This window comes from Myotis brandtii, unplaced genomic scaffold (genome assembly GCF_000412655.1).
Source record: "Myotis brandtii unplaced genomic scaffold, ASM41265v1 scaffold187, whole genome shotgun sequence".
Taxonomy (NCBI): Eukaryota; Metazoa; Chordata; class Mammalia; order Chiroptera; family Vespertilionidae; genus Myotis; species Myotis brandtii.
Window position 1 is genome coordinate 4940026 of NW_005356944.1, and position 16451 is coordinate 4956476.

The 16451-nt window shown below is 47.1% G+C and overlaps 1 protein-coding gene across 2 annotated transcripts in view; it reads left to right on the forward strand.

Annotated features, from left to right (window-relative positions):
- The window catches only part of KIAA1549L (KIAA1549-like ortholog), a 175523-nt gene that overhangs the window by 153963 nt on the left and 5109 nt on the right, over positions 1 to 16451 (forward strand). For both annotated transcript variants that reach the window (XM_014538162.1, XM_014538163.1), the window contains exons 18-20: positions 2718 to 3068; positions 12398 to 12495; positions 15043 to 15191. In XM_014538162.1, coding sequence (XP_014393648.1) covers positions 2718 to 3068; positions 12398 to 12495; positions 15043 to 15191 — 598 coding nt within the window. The remainder of the gene's footprint in view (positions 1 to 2717; positions 3069 to 12397; positions 12496 to 15042; positions 15192 to 16451) is intronic.

A 16451-nucleotide genomic window follows, 5' to 3' on the forward strand; every position in this document is an offset into this window, starting at 1 on the left:
CCAGCTGGCCAACCTCCTGCATCCCTCCCCAGCCCATATCATGCACTGGTGGGATCTCTCGTCCTGGCCTACACCCTCTGGCAATCTGGGACCCCTTGGGGGATGTTGGAGAGCTGGTTTCAGTGAGATCCCACAGGCCAGGCCGAGGAACCCCACTGGTGCACGAATTCATGCACCAGGCTTCTAGTTTTAAATAAAATTGTCTCATTCATTTTAGACACATATAAACGTCTTTTACTATTGAAGACTTTTGAGCAGAAATTCTCCAGGCTGTATTTTTTACAAATATTTTTACTGATTTCAGAGAGGGAGAGAGAGATAGAAGCACCAATGATGAGAGAGAACCATTGATCGGCTGATTTCTTAAATTCCAGGTATTTGCCATTCTGAGATACAACAGGAAACATGACAAAATCCCTGTCTTCATGGAATTTATATTAAGGGGACAGATAATAAACATGTGGACACATTGCTGTATTCTGCAATGTCAGAAATGCCATGGAGGAGCATAAGGCAAGGCAAGGCGGTAGAAAGTAACAGGAAGTGCTCTTCACAGGTCGGCCAGGGTAGGGCTCTCTGGGGAAATAACTTTTGAGCAGAGACCTATAAGGGGGGAGCCAGCCAGGCTGACCCTCGGGGGGAAAAACATTCCTGGCAGAGGGAACTGCAAGTGGAAAGGCCCAGAGGAAGACCTGTGCTTGGGGAGCTCAGAGAACATTAGGAGACCCATTGTAGCAAGATACCTGTTCTCAATAAAGGGTCTCAGCCTTCATTCCTTTTTTTACTTCATCCCCACACCTCATCTAACCTCATCTACTGAATCATGTCAACACTCTTCCAAAGTATATTGTGAACTCACCCAAATCTTTGTCCGTGTCCATCTCACCCAAGACCCTGCCATCTCTTCTTGCCTGGATTACTGTAAGAGTCTTCTCACTGACCTCCCATGAATTTCAATCACATTTCTCCTCTGCTCAAAATTCTTCAAGAGATTTCCACTGCCCTTTGAAAACAGATGAACCTTCTGGCCATGGCTTTTAAGACGGTCTGTAATTGGGTCCCTGCCTGCCTCTCCAGCCCCATCTCCTGACAGCCAGGGCTTCAGCCACATGGTCCATGTGTTCATCAACTCAGGCTGCTGTACCAGAGTAATACAAACCTGACAACGAAAACAACTGAAACCTATTTTCTCACAGTTCTGGAGGCTGGGAGTCTGAAATCAAGTCAATGTTTTGCTGGCAGATTGGTTCCTCCTGAGGGCCGTGAGGGAAGGTGTGTTCTAGGCCTCTCTCCTTGGCCTATGGATGGCCGTGATCTCCCTGTTTTTACACTGCCTTCCCTCTTCATATGTCTGTGTCCGAATTTCCTCTTAGAGATCATACTGAATTAGGCCATACAGATGACCTCATTTTAACTTAGTTACCTCTGTGAAGACCCTGTCTCCCAATACAGTCACATTCTAAGGTGCTGGTGTTTAGGACTTCACCATATGAATTTGGGGGGGGACACAGTTCAGCCCATAACAGTCCACTTTTCTCTTTCTCAGATGCTAAACCTCTTTCCCAATTTAGGACTTTTCATAAGCTATCCTATGATCATCCACAATGGTATCCACAGGCACACTTGGAATGGTTGTGGATTAACTACCCTCCCACAGCCTCACCATTAGGTGGTCACAAAAGCCAGTCTCAGACCAAAACCTGCCACAAATGAAGACTTGTTAAATGAGCATTCATTAACAGCCTCCACCCACGATCCAGGCCGAGTAGCTCAGTTGATTAAAGTCATTCCAAAACACCAAGGTTGCGGGTTCAATCCCCAGTCAGGGCACATATAAGAATCAACCAATGAATGCATAAATAAGTGGAACAACAAAAATTGATGTCTGTCTGTCTCTTCCTCCCTCCCTTCTCTCTCTGTAAAAAAATCAACCATTAAATAAAAATCAACCATTAAAAATCAACCATAAAAATAAGCATTCATTGACAGGCAAACACAAGATAGTCCATGCAGCCTGTTCTGGAAGCTGATAAAGTCCTAGCTCTCTGCCCATGTAGATACCATGGCTACTCCCTAAATGAAAGGTTCCCTGGAGAAAGGCAGGAGAACATTCTAGATCCTGCATCTCAAACTTCACCAGGCATCAGGATCTCTGGGTGGGTTTGTTAAGGTACAGATGCTGTGTTCTGCCCCCAGAGCTTCTGATTCAGTGTGCACACCTTGACATCGGTGATCTAGAGGCAGGTTTTATTATTCTTTCTGAAATTGGCATCAGGCAGCCAGCAATTTGATAACCAATGGCTTGACCAAGGACATTTAGAGAGTTAGTCTAGAAGCTAGAGTGCCAAGCCTTGGAGTATAGACTGCAGAACACTCTAGATTCTCGTACCTAACAGGCATAGGGGCAGAGAATGTCTCTAAAAGGTTTTAGAAAATACTATTCATGTCATCAATGAAAAGCCATTTCTCAAGGTCATTATGCTCATTAGTAAAGCCGTGGCACTGCTCGAGCTCTGGATAAGTGAAGTGCACAGGGATAGCTGAGTGTGGCCTTACCGATGCAATGATAGCTGACTACCCATCATGTGAATTCCTGGATAGGGCACACATGCCTGATATCACCGGTCCAACCTGGACAGTTTAGAGCACGTTACAGGCAGCATTAATGGAAAGGAAAGTGAACTAACAAATCCGTGGGCATTTGTTTGATCCCACAGACTGAGCCTGAAATCATAGAGGAAACCAACATTGACAGAGTTAACGAGCCGCGGGGCTACGCCAGGTCGCGGCAGGTGAAGGGCCACTCTGAGACGTCCACGCTGAGCTCCCAGCCCTCCATCGACGAAGTCCGGCAGCAGATGCACATGCTGCTGGAGGAGGCCTTCAGCCTAGCGTCCGCGGGGCATGCGGGCCAAAGCCGGCACCAGGAGGCCTACGGCTCAACACAGCACCTGCCCTACTCGGAGGTGGTGACCAGCGCCCCAGGGACCATGACGCGGCCCAGAGCTGGGGTGCAGTGGGTGCCGACCTACCGCCCAGAAATGTACCAGTACAGTCTGCCCCGGCCGGTAAGTCAGACATCCTGCCCGCTGGCTATTATCAGGTCAGACCTGCCCCGGGTGTTCCAACAGGGGTCTCTGAGGGGGGGCGTCTAGTGATAAGTCACCTTGGAATTTGGAGACGGGACTTTGCTGGGCTCTCACCCTGTCCTCCACCCATGGTCCAGGCCTAAGCCTTGGAGTCCTCTGGACATACCCGCCCTTATATCCAACTGTAATACACTTCGGGAAGAACTTCCTTTGCTATTGTCCCTCCTGTGAAGGGCTGATCTCATTCTTCCTGCACTGATGGTTTCCTGCATTTCCAAGTGTGAGGACCCATTTTAAATGTCCAAACGCATCGCAGAGCTGCATGTTAGGGGTCTGTGTAGCGTGGTGATTCAGAGCAGACGCTCTGGAGGAAGGGGGCTGGCCTCTGAATCCCAGCTCTACCACTCACTGGCTTTGTCACTTGGGGATGTCACTTAAGTTCTCTACAGATGAAATCAGCAAATGAAAATAACCTACTTCCTAGGGTTATTGTGAAGAGTAAACCAGTTGATATATACCAGATACTAGAAGAATGCAGGCACACAGTAAATGCTATAGAAGTGTCAGTCATGTTTATTTCATTATTTGGTAACTGCACGTCAGTAGCTGAGAAAGCACCCAATGACCAAAGCTTCCGTGAATAAACAACAATTTTAATTAGTTTGCATTGTGTTCATTATCATAGTATCTACACATATCTTTTTATTTAAAAAAAGACTTAGTTTTATAAGCCATACACCATAATAGACGATGCCTTGTACATGTATAGATTCCATCTTTGTAATATTTCATGGCCTATCCCCAAGGATTGCTCATTAATAGAGTTCTATAAATCGTCATAGTGACATGTAATTACATAATAAAAGCTAACATTTATTGGGTTTCACTGTTGCGAGGTCCTGATCTAGGTGTCATGTGTGTGTTCGCTCATTTCTTTAGTTCATACTACAAGCCTCTGACACAGGTACTAGTTTTATCCCTCTTTTACAGATGAAGAAACTGAGATTACAGTTTGCTCAAGTCACACAGCCGGAAAGGGGAAGAGCCAGGGCCCAAGGCCAGGCAGTATGGCGCCAGAGCCCATATTCTTAACCAGCTTGTTTTTTTGCCTCGTGCTGTGTTACATTGCCATTCATATCATTTCTCATTTTCTGTAGCCTGTGGACTTGTAGAGCCCTGTGAAACCATCAAACATGTTAGCATGTCATTCCTAGCATGTCATTCTCCAGCCTAACCTTTCCCTGTTGATTAAGCATTAGCAGGAGAGCCCAAAGTTTATTTGAAACTGAACCTCTGAGGCTATGCTTGGGTGAGGTCATCATCTTTGCAGGTACAGAATTTCTGTTTTGTCCATTCGCTCCAGCGTGGTCAGATCCGGGGACTCTGACTCATGCTGATTAAGCTCAGAACAATTATTAATTCACAAACCTGCAAGGAGAAGCCAGATGGGCCAGAATACTTGTTTGCTGGTCCACAGAGTCTTTTCATTAGTAAAAGCCAAGTTGGACAAAGTGAGACATTATCAGAAGAACTGGTAGGTGTCAAAGTCATCTTTCTTAGTCTGCAATATGCAAATCCAGAGAGTATAGTCAATAAAGGAAACAGGATGAACATGGGGCATCTTTTTTGCATCCCATTTTCTGAGAGAAGGGTGGAGTAATGCAAAATTTCTTATGTAATTTTTAAGCTAAAACAGGGCTTTAGGGCCATGTCCAGATCTCAGGAATACGACTTCGTCTCTGCTGTCAGGGAACCTTGCTGGCTACGGTCAAGAAGCGCTGCCTTCCGGAAGAGCGACACAACTCTGGGGCCACCACTGGCCCAGCTCTCATCGTCTAGGGTCCCAATCCTTTCTTCAGAAAATTTAAAAAATTATCACTCAACCATACAAACCTGTCACCTTGATATATTTTCCCATGGTAGTCATATTACAGTTTTCTACTAATTGAGCATTAAATTAGTACCCACTTTTATGGGGTAAGAACGAACCTCCTCACTGAGATCTAGAAAACACTAATCTTATCACACACAGGGTGGGGGTAAGTAGGCTTAAGGTTGTGAGTACTCAAAACACTCACTTAATTCTTGTGCTATTATTTATTCATGATAGTGTTACTTTTCATACAAACAACTGTAAACTTACTTTTGCCCCACCCTGTATATACTACCTCTTAAGTGTCTGTCCCCTGAGAAAAGTTACCTGTACCCATTCTGTAGTGATTCACACTGACTTCGGTTTCATTGGTTCATCCCTCCTGAGCTCCATGTCCCAGGATTTCGCCCCCAGTCCAGAGTAGAATGGCCCTCTCCAGCTGAATGACCTTAGCCAGTGACCACAACTCTGAGCCTCAGATTCCTCAGTCATTAAGTGGTGAGGACAAGAGGGCTGCAGGGAGGATGAAATCCAGGTACCGTGCTTAGCACAGTCCCGGCACCTAGTCAGCATCCAGTAGTCATTTGCCGATATTAATTAAAGTGCTTTACATGGTTCCTAGCACATTGAATTACTCGATAAATGCTAGTCATTAATATAAAAAATATCCTCTCCTTTGCAGTGGGTCCTACTAGTTATATCCCTTTCCCCCGACAGTTCTGAGATGATGTCTTCTCCTCCTATTCTGTGAAATTCCTTTCAGCGCATGCTCTGAGTGCCCCAACTCAGAGTTCCAGAGAAGCTGCACTTATGTCTAAAGATGATTCTCAAGAACAGCGGGACCCCTTTGGCTGGAGGCCAGATTCTGGGAGTCCATGCAGAGATCTGGGTTTCAGAGAGAAAAGCTTAATCAACAGGATGAGCCTTAAAACCAATGGCGGCCAAGAAGATGCCACAGACCACATCTGTTATGCTCGATTTAACAAAATCTTCTAAAAATTTCATGGTGGGACATATAAACACTTAGATGGTTCCCTTTGTCATAATATGGGGTTGGCAGTTGTGCCAAGGAGGGCAAAAACATCAGCATGATATACTTTAAAAATGACAACACTGAAAAAAAAAAAAAGGAAAAGGCTTGAGAAATAACACAACAGAGAGGGAGGCCATCCAACCCATAGGATATCAAAGGCAGTTCTTTTGTTATTAGGGTTTTCTTTTTCTTTTTCTTTTTTTTTTCTTTTTTTTTTTTTGCTAACAGCACATGTGGCCCCTATTTTCATGAAAGGAGAAAATAGCCTACAATGCACAATAGCCTACAAGTCAAAATGATGGTTCTTAACCCAAGTTCTTGTGGAGCCCCCTTGCGCTATGGTAATGAGGAAATCAATAGGAAAGATGGCAATTTAGAAGGATAACGGTGATTACTTTTCAGCTTCCCAAAAGCAAGGGCTCTGCGCTCTGCCGGAGGATAATTGGAGGCTGGTGGTTTTAAATGCACAGGGCCACGCTGATGGCATTTATATCGTGGGAAAGGTGACTGCTGGCTGCGAGGGATGTCTGCCCTGCATTTTAGGAGACTCTTGACCATATTTTACCCCTTAAGTCTCTGAAGAAATTGGATTCGACACCTAATGACCAATCAGATTTGGCTAGCAGCTGTAATGGGTCTGTGCCAAGGGGAGGGAGAGCATCCCTCAGCCTTTCTGTGGGTGTCTGAGAAGGGGTTTCCATGAAAGGTAGCAGGTGAAGGCATCTCCCTCTACAATTACTAGAGGCTTTACAGATGGAAATGACAATAATAATAATGATTAATAATAATAATAATAATAATAATAGCAGTTGCCATCTATTGAGCTCCCTGTGTACCTGACACTGAGCTAAGTGCTGTGTCGACATTATTTATTATCATCGAACAACCACCCTATGAGGTCAGTAGTATTACTCAATGAAGAAACTGAGGCTTGGAGAAGTAAAGAAAGTGGCTAAGGTTACACAGCTATAAAGGGAAGAACTGGGGTTAGGACCTCGAGCTGTCTAACTTCAAGGCCCACTCTCTTTCCACCCTGTGGCCAGGCCGGTCATAGGGAAGCCTTCCAGGCTCCGATGAGAACTCGAATCTCCAAAACTTCAGTGTGATCTTCTCATAAGGAAGCGTACCCAGTTTGAGGGGATTTTGTCCATTCCTTTCATTGCCCCTTGTAAGGAAGACATGTCTATTGGGATGAAATTGAGAATTGTACATTCTTTTTTCCTGCTCTCCCCTCAAAAACAGAACAAAATAAAAAGACCCCTCCCAAACCTTTGCTTATGGTGAGATATAAAGAACATTTCTTGTGTTCAAAAAATGTTACATTTCTCGTGTTTCTCCAAATCAAATGTGAATCTGTCCTGAGTTCCCATCTGTCCTGGTAGGTGGGAAATTCTATGTCAGTTGTTACTGAGTTCCCTTCACCTCTGGTTACACCAAAGTCATTGGTGGTTTGATGGAGTTGGATCATCAGGAGAGGGTCCTCCCCAGGGTGGCTCTCATGGGGCATTGTCCCAACTCAGGAGTCATTGAAGGTGGGTCACTGTCATTCCTAGGCCAGCCTGAGCAAGGGATCTTTGCCTTTGGACTGCCTTGAGAAATTCCTTTTGAAAACCAACTGAGCACCCAACATCTGGCAAATGCATGCCCCTCTGAGTTTAGAAACATCATTCGCGTGAATAAAAACCCTTAGTCTACACAGGAGGGCTCCGTGGAAAGAGAGAAGGAGGGAGAGAGGAGGTCCGGAGAATACTTATTTCAGCCCACAAACTCAGGTGTGTAAGACACATAACCTTCGATATTTTTATGTCATCTTCTCCACATGCCAGAAGCTTACTGTCCATTGGGGCAGTCTCCCTCCATATCCCTGGGTTAAGCTTATTGGGGTTGGGGTTCCAAACCATGCTGAGCGGGTGGGGAGAAGGCTTCAGTATCGGGCCCCAGTTTGTCCACATCTCATGCTCTGGCTGATGTCCCTGAGAAGTCCTTGTTTCCGCTAGTCTCCAGGCAGAAGTCCAGGTAGAACACAGCTGTGCCCTGGTCCTCCTGCTAATAAGCTCTCTCCAGACCTTTCCATTTCTTCCTCCCATGCTCATGAGTTCTGGGGGAGGTGGGGAAATTCTGTGAATTCTGTGCTGCTGCTGGTTCCTGGGCTTTCCTAAAAGTGGGTACAGGTCCCTTGTCTTTAAGATTCCAAACATTGCTATGGTATTTGTGTCCTCTCCTCCCCCTCCCCTGCCCCTCCCTCCAGAGCGAGGCAGGACACACAGCCCCTTCATCAGACCCATCAGCATCTAAGCTCTCTTGCTTCCTTCTAACTCTCCTCTCATCTATCCGAAGGGTGTTTACCTAATCTAGGGGCAGAGTAGTCTAAATGTACCTCACTTCTTCCAAATCTCTTGTTTGGGCATCAACATTAGACCTTGGGCACTTTGGGGCTTAGATTTTTGATAGAATCCTAAACTCTTGCAGTTCAATAGCTCTGGCTTTTGAAATACCAATAAGAACTGGCTCTTAGACCATCTTCATTGGCTGTGGCCTTCCCTGGGGCAGGAAGGTGGGATGCCCTCACTGCTTGGGGCAGGGGAAGAGCCCTGGATTTAAGAATTGTGTGTGTGTTTAGTTGCTACAATTACTATATCAAAATATCCTGTCTCAGCCTTAGCCGGTTTGCTCAGTGGCTAGAGTGTTGGCCTGCAAACTGAAAGGTCCCAGGTTCGATTCCGGTCAAGGGCACATGACCGGGTTGTGGGCTCGATCCCCAGTGGGGGACTTGCAGGAGGCAGCCAATCCATGATTCTCTGTCATCATGGATGTTTCTATCTCTCTGTTCCTCTTCCTTCCTCTCTGAAATCAATAAAAATATATTTTTTAAAAATCCTGCCCTGACCAGTTTGGCTCAGTGGCTACGCTAGAGCTTCGGCCTGTGGACTGAAGAGTCCCAGGTTTGATTCCGGTCAAGGGCATGTACCTTGGTTGCGGGCACATCCCCTATAGGGGCTGTGCAGGAGGCAGCTGATCGATGTTTCTCTCTCATTGATGTTTCTAACTCTCTATCCCTCTCCCTTCCTCTCTGTAAAAAAACAATAAAATACATTTTTTTAAAAAATCCTGTCTCAGAAGGAAGGGAATATCACTTATCGAGTACCTACTATATAACATGTGAAATGAGTCTTTCAAACAGCCTTAGAAATGGAGATTTTATACTAGTACCTTCATCACCTAATGAGAAGGTAAGTTGCTCAAGGTCAAACAGCTGGTAAGGATCAAAGCAGGATTCAAGCCCATCTTTGACTCCAAACTCGTGCCGCTGTACATGCCACCTTAGCTCAGAATTGCAGGACAGTGCCCTGAACTGGCTGTGTGATTTTGACGAGACAATTTACTTCTCTGGGGTTCAGTATCCCTTCTGTTAAGGTAAGGGGTGTGGTCTCAGTGTCTCCTGCTCTCTTTCCACTTGAACCTTCTATGACTGCCAAGGCCTTGGAAGCCTCAGATATTCTCTCAGTAGCTCTTGGTGAGCTGACGGAACTACCAGGGTGTAAAGTTATTTATAGCTGCGTGTGGCTTTCGGTGGACACCTGTTCTGCCTGGCGCAGTATTCTCAGGGTCAGCACAATGCAGTGGAAGGGGTACCATGAGGTGAAACCCAGTGTTGTCAACAGGTATGGAAATTGGCACATCCACTCTGAACTGGACAAGGGCCTCCAATGAGGGTGGGTTGGCGTTGGCCTGTCCGTGCTCCTCCCCCAACTAAGGAAAAACCTGAGACCTCTGACCTGTTCCTCTAGCCACAGGCCGCCCCCTTTGACTATTACCCCTATAGTGCTACCCTTGACGTTGCTCTTGACCAGATTCCTCTTCCTGGATACATGCACATGCACATGCACATGCACAGGAGGGACCAGCACAGGTGGGTCTCACCTGGACTCATTCTCTACTGCAGTGGTTCTCAACCTTCCTAATGCCGTGACCCTTTAATACAGTTCCTCATGTTGTGGTGACCCCCAATTTCATTGTTACAAATTGAACATAATTAAAGCATAGTGATTAATCACAAAACAATATGTAATTATATATGTGTTTTCCGATGGTCTTAGGTGACCCCTGTGAAAGGGTCGTTCGACCCCCAAAGGGGTTGCGACCCACAGGTTGAGAACCGCTGCTCTACTGGGATTGCTAGAAGGGTTGGCCTTGACCCTTACCCCCCCCCCACCCCCCCGGGGCATCAGGACTGAGACTTGGAGCAGACTGTGCACCTTCTTTCCCTCTACTTTACAACCAAGCTTCCGGTCCCAGGGTGTCTGACTCTAGTCATACCCAGGCTCCTTCCACCTCGAAGATCTAAGACCTATTTACAAAGGCTTCCTTGAGTCCTGGATCTCTGAGCTCCTTCCTAGGAGAGGGCAGAGATTCCAAGAAAAGGTGTCCTTGGTCACCAAGCTGGGCAACCTGTGCCAACATCATGAAACTTGGAACCAGGCAACAGTTTTGAGCAATAACTTCCAATGGGATCCCAGTCACGAAGCAGCCAGCAGGGAGCCAGGTTCCAAATACATGAGACGGGAAGCCAGTATGAGAGCTTAGAGGACTTTGAACCACGGGGTACTTGCACAGAGGGGATATAGGAAGATGCTATGTGGGACGCAGGACCCAGGACCCAGGTTGCCTGTTTGAGGCCCAGAGGATACAGCCCAAAGGCGGCTCTGATCTCTTCTACGGTCTTGCTGTGTACCTGGATACTTTTTTCCAAAGCAGGGAATTCCCTTAGTACTTGTCCAAAGTTCAGAACTTTTCATCAATTCTCCTGGTGAACTGGTACAGGACAGCCATGGACATAGGAAGCTTTTTCTTGGCTGGAAACTGTATTGACTAGAGAACAAGCCTTCCAAGAACCAGGGATAAAAATGGGTTGCCTGTCTCCTCTATTGGTTGTGAGCGGCCAGAAGAGAGAAGAGGGACTATCAACCCCTTTCTCTCTTTTGGAAAAGGTATGTCCTTCCTTGTTGGTTTATTGATAATAATGGATTGCAAAGCGGGAAGGACATCCAGGACAATGATTTTTAAATTCTCAGCAAAACTTAAGGGTTCAGGGAAGTCCCCACGCTGTCATCGTGCAGGTAAGTGAAGAGCCAAATTCACCAGGGTACCCCCCCCCCCCAGCCGCCCCAACACACACACACACACCTCAGCAAACTAAAATAGAACCATGGGCTGAAACCAGAGCTGGAAATAGTGAGGAGTAAGCAAAAACGAAAGGTGGAGTGGAGTCCTTGAGATGCCTCTTGCATCTTGCAATTGCCACTGTGCTTAAAAGGTATGTTTTATCCAGGATCAGGTTGTTATTTAGTGGATTGGCCCTAGTGAGTATACAATCTGCCATAATGCTGAAGGGAGGAGACTCATTCTGTTTAAAAGATTCCCTCTACTGCTGCTTTTGGTCCTGATGCCTTCAATTTAATCTTGTCATCTGGTCATGGAGAGATCTGGCAGGCCATGGTACCTAAGGAAAAAGATGAATGAGAAGCACAAGTTAAGCTCTGTCTCCCCAGAGAGCATTTCTAGATTTGTTCTTGCTAAGAAAGCTGTGGCCTGGCTCTCTGATCCTGTCACTGACGTTGTCCTCTTATTCCCTCAAGTGTTGATTAAAGTCTTCACTTTGGTGACAGTTCCAGTCATTTATCTTTGAATAGTGCTTTATAGACTGCAAAATACTTCACACATACACTCACTTGCCTGATTTTCGCAGTACCCGTCTGAGCAAGGCGTCTTTTCTCCATTTCAAAAGAGGACACTGAGGCCCAGAGAGATCACCTGTCTTGCGTAGGGACATAAAGTCTATTCATTGGCAAACTAGGCCCTCCACCCACACCTCCTGATTCCAAGCCCATTGCTTTCCCCCATTAAACCTCATTTCCATGAGTGAGAAAGTAAAATGCAATCACTGGCTCGTTCATCTAATATTTATGGATTGTCTTTGATATACCAGGCATTGTTCCAGGCTCGAGGAGCTAGCTGGCAACAAAGTCCCTGCCCTCATTACAGTCTAGGTTGGTGGCAGATAATAAATAAACAGGCAACATTAAAAGCACACCAGGGAGAAGGAGCAACACGTACAAAAGCCCAGGCGGGAAAGAACTGGGAGTATACAATTGCCAAGAGCACCTTTGCAAAGAACAATTGAAGGACTCTGTGACCACAGTGGCCTAAGCAAAGGGGACAGTGATAGGAGATGAGATAGAAGAGGGGGCTGGGGAACATCTTAAGGAATATCTTAAGGGGGGAGTTTGAGGAAGGAAGAAAAGCCTACCCCTCCGACATTTGCTTCCATTTTAAAAAGAATCTGTGCGTTGGTTGGCCCTGGGTTTTAACAGATCTCCCTCTTTTTGCTTGTTTCTTTCACAGGCCTACAGGTTCTCCCAGCTTCCTGAAATGGTCATGGGCTCTCCGCCTCCGCCTGTACCTCCGCGGACTGGCCCTGTAGCGGTCGCTTCTCTCAGGCGGTAATGCTTTCCTGTGTTGGCTTTGTTTAGAAATTTGGGAAGGAGTTGGACCTGTATACCCCAACCTGACAGATTTCCTTCATGCCGTGCCCCATTCTGGGGCATCACCCATACAGACCGCCATGTGCCTGGGGCACCTGAGTACTGTGAAGGATGTGGAGGCCATAGAGGCCTAACCGACTTTCCTGTCATTGTAAATAGAAAGTCCTGGAGAACCCACAATTGAAGAACCCCAGTGTCATTGCCCCATGCCCCGAAAGCTCCGTCTCTGATCTCGAACATGTAAAAATTACCCCAGCTGGGGCCACCACAGCAGCTGCCTCACGGCTGGCTGCCTCCTGCCATGTGTGCACAGCCAAAGCCCCTTTGTTATTAGGGGTGGTGTCCCAGAGGCCAGGGAGCAGCGTGTCTCAGCACTCACCCCAACTCGTGACTCTCAAGAGGGAGAGGCTGAAAGCACATGAACTCAGATATGTCCACTTCGAGGCATATTCACTTTGCTCTGTGATATAAAAGGTACATGTTTTTTTGCTTTTCTATCCTCCCACAAGGATAGTTTTTTCTATTGATTTTTAGAGAGAGTGGAAGGGAGGGAGAGAGAGAGAGAGAGAGAGAGAGAGAGAAAGAAAGAAACATCAATGCGAGAGAGACACATCGATTGGTTGCCTCCTGCACTCCCCAACCGGAGCCAGGAATTGAACTTGCAACTCAGGTACATGCCCCTGATTGGGAATCGAACCCCCCTTCAGTCTGTGGATTGACACTCTAACCGCTAATCCAAACCAGTCAGGGCAGCATGTGTTTTTAATAAAAATAGACAAGAAACACAAAGGCCGGAAACAATTGGTCCTAGGAGTATGTACTGGCCATTGCCCTGGCCTTCCGACCCTAGCCTCTCCTAACACACTAGTCATACCCTATCTGTGGACCACAGGTTTGAATTTTGTGAAAACAGTAAAGAAAAATGGCTTTCCCTCAGAAGCAACCCTGCCCTCAATCCCAGCAGTTTAGAATCCCGGGCTGTGTGTAGACCCCACCCCTTGGCCCCAGCTGAACTCAGAGTCGGGTGAGAAGCAGCAGACCAGGGTTCCATCTGACTTGCCAGTAATCTGCTGTGTAACTCCAGGCAAACTGCTTCACCCCTCTGGTCCCTGGTTCCTTACCTGTAAAATGAGAGCAATACCCTAACTGTTCTCAGAGGCTCTGGGATTCCTTAAAGGAGACCAAATGTATGGTGCAGGCATTCTGCTGGGAAGGGTTTTCTGAAGGAGTCGCAGATGCTGGGAACAGTATGAGGGAGGCCAGGGCTGGGGAGTGAACAGGCCAGAGAAGGAGGGAGGGATTGAGAAAGAAAGGGAGACCCACCCCACACTGCTGAGCGTCCAGCAGCCACCCTCCCTCAGTTACTCCCCAGGGTTCTGGCTGGGCGGAGCGCCACATCCACCCTTTGTGGTACGTTTGCCAAAGCCCAGCATCTATTTCATCTCTTCTGTCAACCAGCAGTCTCCTCCCATGTCCTTCCGCACTGTCTGCCATCCTTGCCAAATAGGAGGTCACCGCCCACTCTACAAACCCAAAGGTTTCCATCTCTGCTCAGCGGGTGGCCTGAGGGCTGGCGGCCTGCCACCTGCTGTGGCTGCCTTTGCCTGCCTGTCATGTTAATTGTAGGGCAGCCTGGCGTCTCTATGGCTAACGCACACTTATAACAATGGGAGAGGCTAACCCTCATGACAATGGGAGAGGCCACTGAGCCCAGGCTGCCCTCTCGACTTTCTGAGCACTTAGTGGAAATACGATGTGTGAAATGGGCCAGATTCTCTGCCTGCCTGGGACAGAAAAAAAATGTGTTCCTATTCATAATGCCCAGGAAGTGCCCGAGTGCTCGGCTCCTGTGCCTGGAGCTTCCCAGAGCCTTGGGCATCTTGTTCCTGCCAGTAACTAGTCCTCAGGGCCCTCTGACTCACCCATTCTGGTGTCAGGAGCGGGGAGCACCCTTGCACTTCAGATGGAGCCTTCTCATTGGCTCTCGATGATGTCATCACCTCCCAGGTTGACCATCCCCAGCTAATACTCAGTGCTAATTGCTTGGTTTAATTTTATGTAGAAATTAAGCACTGAACTCCCCAGAGACAGAAGAGCCACCCTCAAGGGGGTACTGACCTTGAATATCTAATAATGTCTCCAGCGCCCGGCCAGCATGGCTCAGTGGTTGAGCCTTTGACCTAGGAACCAGGTGGTCATGGTTTGATTTCCAGTCGGGGCACATGCTCAGGTTGTGGGCTCGATCCCCAGTGTGGGGCATGCAGGAGGCAGCGGATCAATGATTCTCTCTCATCATTGATGTTTCTTTCTCTCCCTCTCCCTTCTACTCTGAAATCAATAAAAATATATTTAAAATAAAAATAAAAATGTCTGCAGCTTGGGCCACCACGATGACTGTTACTGGTCTGGGCATGTTGGCCCCCTTTGTTATTTGGGGTTCCCCAAGGTGACTGCCCAGCCAGCCATGGTCCAGAAGCGGCTAACGTAGCCCCTCTGCCCGCCCAGGTCCACCTCCGATGTTGGCAGCAAGACCAGGATGGCCGAGTCCACTGGGCCCGAGCCGGCCCATCTGCATGACAGCGCCTCCTTTACGCAGGTGTCCAGAGGCCCCGTGTCCATGGCGCAGCTGGATCAGTCAGCTTTAAATTACTCAGGTGGGCAAGAGAAGAAAAGCCTGCATCGGACCCTGGTCCCAACCTCACCCCCCTCCACCCCGACATCCACACTCCACCTTCTACCTGCTGCCCTCAGGAATCCAAGAGCCACTCCTTTTATTTTTCAAAAACATCTGAAATCTGACAAAATATTAAGATATGCTTCAGTCAGGGTATATGCCAGATTTCAGGTTTTTAAAAATGATATATTTTTAAAAGCATTACAGATACAACGATCCATCTCCATCTAAATTCCCTTCTCCCCAGAGGTAATCATAGTCTTAAATCCTGGGTATTAACCTTTTGCTACATATGTATGTATATAACAGTATATATCAGCAATTTTTTTTTCATCTTATGGCACACATAAACTAATGACTAAAATTTTGCAGCACACCAAAAAAACGTATTTTGCTGATTTTGATTCATTAGCACCAGACAGCTATTTTTGTGTTGGCTGTCGTCATTTCTTAATTTGACCATCTAAGGGAAAAGAGGTCAGTGCTCCTGACTAAATAGTCAGGTATTGCATGTTTTAAGCATTCTTATAGCTCACCCGTGTGTTGCAACACACCGGTTGAAAATGGCTGGCATATATGAATGCTTTATCTATTTTACATCTACACCAGCGCTATCAAGCTATACATTTCCTTTTGCACCTTGTTCACTTGACTCAGCCCCCCTTGCCTCCAGGTTGCTGGAGACACATAGATCTAGTTCATTCCTTTAAACTGCCATGTGATCTGCTCTTATAGGATCTGCCACAGTTGATCCTTTCCCCTAGTGAGGGACATATTGGTTGTGTCCAGTTTTTTACTATTACCAACAACGTTGAAATGAACGTGGAGGTTGGTACATGCCCTGATTGGTGTTTTGTTTATTCAAACCTTACCTTTTAGGCTAAACCTGCAAGCACCCAGTCATCAACGCTTATTAAAGCATTCACTGTGCCCAGAAATGTCACCGGGGGAATCCATTGCTTTTGGTTTCTTTTCTTGGCTCTTTAAAAATACCCTTCCTCCTGGGAGGGCGACACCTGGACACTGAGGTGCCCTTTTCTTTGTCAGCAGGTCTGAGGTGTTGGGCTGGGGGTGGGGGAGTTGGTGAGGGCTCAGCCAGGGGAGTTGAGCGATCATTTCTCTAGAAAGACAGGCTGAGTCGGCAGATCAGGCCTTTCACACTGACTGGGCAGTGAACGAGGCTGAGGCTACAGGTGGAGGTCTGCTGCTCCCCCATTACCAACTCCCCCAGTGCCAGACC